This window comes from Dermacentor variabilis, chromosome 4 (genome assembly GCF_050947875.1).
Source record: "Dermacentor variabilis isolate Ectoservices chromosome 4, ASM5094787v1, whole genome shotgun sequence".
NCBI lineage: Eukaryota > Metazoa > Arthropoda > Arachnida > Ixodida > Ixodidae > Dermacentor > Dermacentor variabilis.
The window spans coordinates 121437157-121447374 of NC_134571.1; the positions used below are offsets into that span (position 1 = coordinate 121437157).

A 10218-nucleotide genomic window follows, 5' to 3' on the forward strand; every position below is an offset into this window, starting at 1 on the left:
TACCTACCTCGAATAACGGCTGCTCATGAGTTCTGTTGCAGTGCAGACTGCAAACTTTAGAGGGTTAGACAACAGGGGCTCTCAAACAAATGACGCTGCAACCCGTACGTGTGTGCCCAGCTAGTTATTTCCTTTTTCTCTGCATCTCTACCTTTGTTTTATTTCATTAATATTCTTCCCCTGCGTTGTGCAGCTAAGCCTACGTGTGTATTTTTGAGCTCAATACCCTTGCTCTCACACGGCTCTTTTTTCAGGTTGTGCTTGTAGATGGTATAATTAGCATTGGCACGCAGATTGACGAGTTGCCATAGACGTTGACATATGAGGTACTTTGAACCTAGTACCCTGAAATTTATTGTGACAACTAATACACTTGTCACAATAAATCGGAAGAACAACAGCACATGCGCCGCTGATGGAGGACACCGATGCATCGGTGTAAATGTGCATTCACTCTCCATGAGATTTGTTCAACGATAGCAGCGTCGTATGTTGCAAATCCCATGCTGACTGACCGGGCTTCACAATTATCGAATTTGTGAAGCGTACTTGTGATTCTTGATGCAACCGCATGGTTGGCGAAAGTCTTGATGCTCGCGTAAGACAGAAAGCAGCCCTTTGAGGACTCATGATAACTCCTAAAAATGTGGCGTGAGATATCTGTAAGAGCAAAGCAGCCAGATGGCGATAGGGAATTATGTAGATATGTGCACTACCAGGCCACCAAGCATGACCTGCGTTCGAATATGATGGTATCTTGCAATTTATGAAATTTACACTGGTTGGGGCACACTTACCGAAATATTACTGGGTACACACCCAGAGCCTGACGTCATAAACGCTCGAACGCTCGAATATTTGAGTCGTACGCGTTAGCCAGAGCCAGTGGACGGTAACGCAAAAACGACAGAAACAGAGCTGTGTGCGCTTGTAACAGGGATAGCGCAAAGGCGCCGTATTGTTCTTTACACAGGAATCCTAGTACGTCAGCGATAGAAGATGGGCCCCTTTTGCGGCAGCAGCAGTGGTGTTCCACAAAATGCTGCTGTCTGTCATCACGCCCCTTTTCTCCCTTTGCCTTCCCCCCTTCTTAAAGAAATCTGTGAGTATTCTGGTATTGAACAATAAGGCCATTGAGGAAAACAGGGTACTATGTTATGGAGTCTCATTTAATCGTAATTAACGAACATTTCTTTGCGCTGGGCACACTCAGAAGCTACACTCTGACAGGAAGATTAATTTTTACGGCCAGCTGTACGTAAGTCCGAAAAATAATAAGCCTGGCGGAATGCAAATGTGAGAGGTGGGTGGTGGTACACCCTTGAAATTCTAGAAGCGGCCTCCTGTGACGACGTAAACTTTGCCAGTCTTACTTAGTTAGAGGCTTGCTGATTGCTTAACAGCAAATGAGGATTATGTGGCATCACATTAGCCATACGCAGCAATTGAAAAAGACAAGTTTAACAATATTTTCCAACATAAAAAAATGTGCAAAATTTTAGAGAATACTGTCACATTAGCTGCGTCCCACTAACGCTGCCGAAGTCGCTGATTGTGCGCGAAGAAGTTAGCTTTCTCATATATTTTATTTAAAGGTATATTATATAAAAAATCGTTTGCACATAAATACATACAAATAACGACTGGAGAATAAACACTTCAATTGATTTTGTGTCTGCGTCCTGACGAAGCTTGCTGTAATTGCATATTATACACTACAAACACCCTGTTACCTCTCATAGGCCTTGATAAAAACTAGTCCTCCTGTTGAGACGTTAGCCTCAGAAAGCACAGTTAGTTTGACTAGGATGTTGTTCACTTCAACACTACATCTTTATGTGAACCTGTCTTTTATCGTGGCAGCAGTTAAATGCCCGAAATTGGGTTTCCCTTGTCCATCTGTCCATTGCCTTACTCTGAGGACGACCGTTTTCGTCATGGACGACCAACCATTATTTTTGTCGTTGTCAAGCTACATGTCGTCCCTAGGTTCATTGTTGCCCCACCAAAAGAAAAAGATAACGCCCGCCCCACTGGGATTTGAGCCCAGGTTTAGCTAAGCAATGTGAATTTGGGAGTTGAGCGCACTAGCCAGTGAGCTATCACGCAGAAGCAGTGCTTGGCAGTTAGGGAAAGGCTTTCCACTGCACATAGACTCCAAGAGCAGTGGCGCCCCTGCATGCAGTTATGAGGCCGGAACAAGCAATAGTGTTGTGGGCAAGGATTGGATTATGTCAGACCATCGCATACAAATTGCCCTTCCCATAATAACTGTGTGTTTCTGTGTAAGTCTTTGTTTTCATCCTCTTAAAGATAGCGTCGGCGGCACTAAGAAGATGTAACATCTTACATCTTGAGGCTTATCATCATCATGACAATGATGATGATAAGCCTCAAACATGTCATGTTCTCACACAGAAGAAGTGGCAAGAATAAGTCGGTTGGTGGAAATCAATGTCGAAAGTTTCAACGACATTGATGGCAACAGCGACGTCGTAGCGACAATGCCACGAAGTTTACACAATAGCTCACAGGATTCACACACGCGCCAAAAGTTTTCTATTGTGGACTGAGGGCCGTGGTTTCTGAGCCAGGCGGCCAGCTGAGGCTCTTAGAGACCTGCAGACAAGCACGGAGCACCATCTTGGCTGTACCCAGGGGCCAATTGTCGCGACTGATTTCCCGCCCCCCGGGCACGCCCAGCCGTGTACTTCGGGAGTATGCCTCAGAGCGGGCATCCTGATGCTTTTGGCCGCTGTTGATAGCAGCGCCCCACACTGGCCCTCTCCCTCGGCAGAAGGAGGGGGACTAGTCCTCCGTGACTGTCATGTACAGGACGACGTCGTGAGGCACTGACGGCGATGGTGCCTCGGGCCGGGCAGGTAGCTGAGGTGCCATGGCCTCGACCCGAATAAAGTGAGGGCGCAGCCAGCTCAGGAGAGCAACGGTGGCCTCCACGGGGGCCGGGGACTGGAATGCTGGCTATCGCGGCGCTTTGATGGCCGCGATGGCCAGCCACTGACGGTGAAAAGCGCCTGCCAGACGTGCGCGGCAGTATATTTTGGGCAGCCACACTACGCAGCAGCAATGCAAATGTACATGGAAAGGGAAATCACTCAACCTCGTAGGTGGCATTGCGTTACTTCGCTAGTCACATCGGTTGTAGGGTGCGGTCCGGCCTCGCAGTTGAATAATCCACAGACCTTCAAAACGAGTAGTCCAGCCTGAACAGCAAGACATCTTTAACACGACCACTACCTTCTCCCCTGCAGCTAAGATATTTATTTAGGACTACATAAAAGGTGAATTTAAAGATCATGAAAGGAGACTTCAAAATTGAAGGTCAATTGAAATGTCGCGCTGCAGTAAGGTCGGGCATGTAGGCGCTTAGACGCTGTTTTACTGTGCGATGGAAAAAGAAAAGATGTGGCTGTTTTATTCAAGTTCTCAAAATTCGCTACACTGACTTCAACGCAATCTCCCCTGAACAATAGACATGCGTACCAAACTAAACACGATGCACGAAGATTATCGGAAACAGATATATTAAAATCGTAAAATTATCAGCCTTGAACGATAACAAAAAGGCGCTTATACTAGCCCTTGGCCAACCTGCGGGGAATAAAGAGTTTCATAAATCTATACATTTCTATTAAATAAATCTAGCATTCTTAAACATGGGGAGTATGAGAGTGCGAAAGTTTATCCATACACATAGCTTGAAATCCCCAGGCGGAATATTACTGTTTCATACAGAAAGAAAGTTGCGTAATCGCAAAGAAGAACGTTCCAATGCGCACTTTTTCTAATTCATTCATTCGTTACTGTTACACAACTCTAACATTATTTTAAAAATTACGATAAGTAGCAATGATTATTTACATTAGGTACAAAATTTAAGACCTTCTGACGCATTGTGTGTTCCGACTTTCTATATAATTTCGGTGAAAAATTTAAGGGGAAATGACTACGGAAATAGAGATACACGGTTCGCACCAGCTCCATAATGCCGCCGCAGTACATTACTACTGGGACTTCCCTTCATTAGTGCGGCTTCAGGCATTCACGTAAGACGTGCAGCCATTCTGCCTATCGGGTACGTTGGTTCAGCTGTGGTAACTCAAAGAAGGTTGAACATGCTTCATTTATGCGGCAAGGCTTAGAAAAAAAACGGAAACTTAGCGAAGGAACTTGGCGTTGAACAAAACGAAACGCAGCAATCCTATATGATGAGGTACTCACGATGCGCTGGCGTTTCTGTTGAAATGAATTCTGGGGCCTTACGTGCCAAAAACAAGATCGGATTATGAGTCACGCCGTAGTGGGGGACTCCTGGAATAATTTTGACACCAGCTGATCTTTAACGGGCCCCGATGCGCTGGACACGGGCGTTGCCTTTCGCCAGCATAAACTGTGGCCGCCGCGACCGTGGTTCGATCCCGCGACCTTGTGCTTACACAGCGCAACACCATAGCCGCTAAGCCACCGCGGCGGGTAAAATTATACGCTGGGGACTGTTCTGTACACTTTCTAGTCGACAGCTTGTCATCAGACGCCTCTCTGTACACAACTCTGGCCTCAACCGCGTTCATGTGCACCGTTGTATGTTAAAACAGCGCTGTCCAGGAGGCGCTACGGCAATTCCAGTGCGCAGCTGAAATATTCTGACGCTTTCCGGTGCTAAGAGTACAAGTTGTAATGAAGATTCAAACGATGGCAGACGCACACCTGTGTCAGTGTTTGCTCTAGCTCAATGCTCGCCACCAAGCTCTGTGCATGGTCATGCAGGCTCTAGGTGCGCATGCGCTCCTATGTCCTAGCACGCCGGTGTCCAGTTAGGTCATAAGAAGGGCACATGTGCGTCTAGATGAGTATGGGATTAGCTGACACCTAGAGGCAGCATGCGCTACTGAAAACTGTTTCTTCCACTAACCAGGGCGTGTGTTACGGCGCTGTTGTAGGCCCACAGAGTTTCATCGCTGATTGCCTAGAATCTCTCGTGAAGGCGACCACAATTGTGGGTGTCCTAAAGAGCTGTGTCTGCAATAACTAACAACAGACATAAGAATACTGGTGTGAAGCAGACGTTTGCCCATAGCGCATATAGTAATGTTTATCTACAGAGTTTAGCACATCGCGATAGTACTCGTTCTTTTTAGTCCTTTGTCCACTTACTGATTTTTGGGCTTTGGCGGGGTCCAGGTCGACAAAGTCGCGGAAGCAACTCATGGCGGTACACACGTAGATGCGCCGTTACGTTTCCAGAAAGGCGGCTGGTCGGTGGCAGCCCATTGAACGGCTTATGTATAGTTGTCCATTGTGAAGCTAGACATTCGTCCACAGGCGGAAGATGATCCCAACTATATCGCAACCATGGCCGACATACAGAAGTGGGAAAGCCGCTGCGGAAAAGTTCCCTATGGCAGCGAATTCTTTCTTCTGTAGACGGGGCAGGGCAGAGTAATATTTTCCAACTTGTATATACATTTAGGGAATTTGTTTAGCATGTTATAGGTATGCACGTTCTGCATATTCGATAAAGAGCACGTCTTACTGTACCGGTGGGTTGTCATAATCGAGTTTTACTATAGATGATTGTTTCTGGCGGTAAAATTTAGCTTCGCAACTTCCACCATAACGTTTGCTTGTTGGTACGTGCTAGCGATGGGTGCTAGTGCCACTCTCCGCGCATAAGTAGGGCAGTCGGAAAACGCGTGTTGCACTGCTTTTGTACATCCGGTTGTCAAGGCATTCGAGATATGCAGAATCTCAGGTGAAGGCTAAAGCGATTTCAATGCAGCGTGCTTGCTTTCTGTACTAAAAAAAAAAAGAGAGTAGCTCTAAGTTACAGATTTTCGTAACCCTATCTTTATTTCCGCTCTTCGAGATTTCTAGGCAGGCGTTACTATGCTTGCTTTTTTTTGCGCTAGGTATAGTTATGTGCTTTTCTATTTTCCTCAGTGTCATCGATGTGATATCGTTCTGTGGCTTCAATGTTCTGTGGCTAGTCTGCACCTCTGTGTAGTCTTTTATCTTTCTTATATAGTTATTCTATCTCTCTTTATATGACTGATTATGATTATTACAGTGTGTGCTTTTACTGATTACTAATCACGATTTCAAACCGAAATTGCTTTAAATAATGCCGAGTCTGCTGATTACGCGTCTTCTTTTAGCATTGTTGTGCAGTGCCGTGTATGTTTGTATATATTTGACATGAATAAGCTTGTGGATCAATATTTTAATTGGTTTGTACATACTGTACGAGCGTCAGGTGAGACTGTGGAAGGAACCGGGACATTACGTCTGCGTACACGTCCACGAAATAGCATATATCGAAATATGGGCGAGAGAACAAAAGAAAACAGAAAAAAGCTACCCAGAGAAGAAATCGAAAGGTGGAAGCGCATAAAGCTTTAACGACAAATAGTGTTTGTTGTGGACAATGTTCATTACTGGCCCAATCCAACGGCTTACATGGTTCTAGATGAGAACGGAGACCGACACTTTCCTTCGCTCCCAGTCGAGACAGCCACGTTTCTGACGACAGAGCGAAGTCCGTAGTCAATGCGCGTAAATGGGCCATCGCGCCATCGTCATCCGGGAACTAGCGTGCACAAAATACTTGCCGCCGCTATCATGTACAGCATTGAACACATGACCGCTCTCTCTTAGGCCACTGCTACGGAGGCACATGGCGTCGTTCTTCCCATGAGAATACTTGGTGCCAGTGGTGCTTCCGCAGGTGTTGTGGCGACAATACCATGATAGCCACAACCTGAAACCTTCGTCGCCTTGTGCTATGCACATCCAAAGAATTTGTGAAATAGTTACTCAATTCGACCGCTGTTGCGGAATTCGCAATGTGTTTCGTTTGTAAAATTATGTTGGCACTGGCGGGCCTCCTACGCTGGCAATGTGCGCTATATACCAAATGGCTGGCACCTGCGTTTACGAAAAGTTATACGATAAGAGCTTTCTTTTTCTTGAATATGCGTCATGATAAACGAAATTTGAAGAAACCGGATTTGCCTGTAGTTCCCGCGTACAGCGCAGCATAAATGTTAGGTCATGTTACGCGAGTAGATTACTGGTTAAAAGGCTAAGCTAGGCGGCTGGATAACATTTCGGGGTTTGCTAAGAAATGATCCTTACTACGGGACATGAGCCCGAGCTTATTAACTCATGAACTGCCAGAAATATAAAGTAAATAAATGGGACCCTAACTTGGCCTCCCGCCCCAACTTTTGCTGACGTCACTGACTTATTCATGCTTCTCCTCAGTGCTTGTTATGTATATCAATATAAACAGATTACATTGCAAGAGAATAATATAATACATATTGTATTATATTATTATAGTATAATACACATATTGTAAACATTTTGGGATATCTATATATTTTGCTCACAATGGCCATAATTTATATACGTAAATGATATATTACTTGCATAAAGCGTCCGTATGAGGTCAGAAAGCGCGTTAAGTACAGAGCATTGAATTCAGAAAGGGTACTTCGGCCTTCATTCTGAAAGAAAAAAAAAGTGCGCATCTTGTTTCCAACTTTCGAACAGCACATAAACTACTTCAGTGTGTCTGCAAGGGCAACGTCGCCGGAACACATATTTGATGGATTTCTTTGACATCTACTTGTATGCTGACGACACTAACATCTTCTTTACTAGGACTACAAAAGAGGTCATAGAATCATCAGCTAACAGTTACCTCTTACACCTCTCCAGTTGGCTTAAAAGCAACCGGCTGACTTTAAACACATCCAAAACCAAATATATAACTTTTCAGCCAGCAAATAAAAGAGACCCCTACTGTGTTCATCTGAACTTTGAGGACACGTTACTGGAACAAGTTACAACGCAAAAGTTATTGGGCGTATGGTTTACAGACGACCTTACATGGAATACTCACGTTAACAAATGAAAAAGTGAGCTATCTTGAGTTACTGGCTGTATGTATAAAATACAAAATATACTACCCAGCTGGCTGAAACAAACGTTATACTACTCACTTTTCTATTCTAAACTCACATACGGCATTTTAGTCTGGGGAACTTCGACAGCTTCAAACTACAACAAGCTAATCATTGTACTAAAGAAAATATTGAGAATGTGTGAGAACTATGTGGGTGACAAACGAGGACTCCGAACAAAACCGCTCTTGAATAAATATAGCATGCTTCAAGCAGATCAAGTTTATTATTTCAAACTACTCCAGTGGATATATAAAAATAGGCTGCACACAATACCTGTCGACAGTTGCACCTCATACCCAATACGTAGACCGCACCATCTAAAGCCCGCCACAAGAACTAATTATGGAAGGCAAACATTTAATTATCAAACAATTAATATATTAAACAGTGATCACTTTAATGTACAATACACACAATCCTTCGACAACTTCAAGAATGACTGTAAAAGCCTATTAGTGGGCAGCGACATTGCATTTTCGTTTTGAGTAGCTTGTGCGCATCCCTGATAACACATGTAACCTCAGTTATGTTAGATTTTCTCAGCGCTTGTAAATTATATTTGACCCGCCGTGGTTGCTCAGTGGCTATGGTGTTGGGCTGCTGAGCACGAGGTCGCGGGATCGAATCCCGGCCACGGCGGCCGCATTTCGATGGGGGCGAAATGCGAAAACACCCGTGTGCTTAGATTTAGGCGCACGTTAAAGAACCCCAGGTGGTCAAAATTTCCGGAGTCCTCCACTACGGCGTGCCTCATAATCAGAAAGTGGTTTTGGCACGTAAAACCCCAAGTATTAATTAAATTATATTTGCCATTGTTTCGGCATTTACATTGTGCGTCAGTCTAAACCTTCGTTCTTTTCTGAAATATTTCTATGTACTGATCTATTTACTGTATATGCTATTTATTTTCGGGCCAGTGATTCTATGGTTTTCTTTTCTTTGTTGACTTCTGATGTAAGCCAATTTTATTATTATATAATACTTATGCTTATGTATCTTCTGCTTTTACGAAATCTATCACGTTGAAGAAAAAGTTATGCTTTGGAGACATGTATTCTGAATAATTGAATTTTTCGTTGCTGTGTGTTGTGCGTTAAAGATATGTTTGGCAAATATGTATGTGAATGATATGTCATGCTGCCTTGAACTGTAGGGGCGCAGAGGCTCTGTCAGGCATTTTGCCTTTACCTCTGCCCCCTACAAGGAGAGAATCCGTGAAACAAACAATGAAGAAAAAAATTTAAAAAAAAATGAAGTCATGCATGCGTTATAAAAAGCACCGAACACCGGTTCGGCGGAAACAATGCATAAATCATATTTACTGCATAGTTTCAGGTTGTTATACTGGCTTCATGGAAAGCGAAAAAAAAGAAGCTTGGTGGAGGTGAGCTCCACGTGTCACTTGTAAACGGAAGCAGCAGTAACGCTGGCAGACTGCACTACCTGCACGTAACACGAACCTGCACAAAGCTCTAATGGTGTTATTTTATCCCGTAGATTCTGTGGCTTTACAAAGTTATTTTCATGGAATAGCCTTCCTTCTTTATTAAGGATGCTATACAAGAGGACCGCGGAGTGGTAGTGCTATGGTACCACGACTGCTTCCTGGCAATGAAGGGCTCCATGGCGTGGAGATGACCTTTCTGCGTGTGTCTTTAGCTAAAGGAGGGTGTACACAAGGATTTGTCAGTTTCGCCCAAAGGGCGTAGTACTGATAGCGATTTCGGACCGTATTCTAACTATACCGGGTGCTACGTGCTGGCGCGGCGCAGCGTGTAAAACAGTAGCGGCTGGGTAGAAGGAACATCTCCCCGCAGGCTGCCAGGCATCTCACCACGCAGGCCTAACGAATAGCGACTCCAGTGGCGTCGCAAGGAGGCGTCACACTTCTACGGTGCACGAGATGAGACAGACAGGAAATCGTCGGCGTTAGTCAGTGCATAGTTAAATAACAGATAGCGTTAGTTTGACGTTTACTGCCCTATAAGCGTTAGAGCGCTGATATTGTGCGTGCACGTGCACAACGCTGATCCAGCTGCGAAAGGCAGAACGCTGCCCTGCGCCGAGATAACGTAAGACTATTGCAATCTACTTTCAATACAAATCCGCAGTTAGCCCTCGCCGATAGACCGGAATGTCCAGGCTTCCGCCCATATATGAGCTTAGCCCGAGCCATTTTGACCTAAGGCAGATTTGGAATGAAAACGGACGGGGATAGTTTTTACGT

At 44.7% G+C, this 10218-nt stretch overlaps 1 protein-coding gene across 1 annotated transcript in view; it reads left to right on the plus strand.

Moving 5' to 3' along the window:
- The window catches only part of LOC142578318 (uncharacterized), a 45573-nt gene extending 38805 nt beyond the window's left edge, over positions 1–6768 (plus strand). The window contains exons 2-3 of the mRNA XM_075687718.1: positions 5203–5280; positions 6676–6768. Of these exons, the coding sequence (XP_075543833.1) occupies positions 5203–5280; positions 6676–6768 (171 nt within the window). The remainder of the gene's footprint in view (positions 1–5202; positions 5281–6675) is intronic.
- Positions 6769–10218: the final 3450 nt, after the last annotated feature.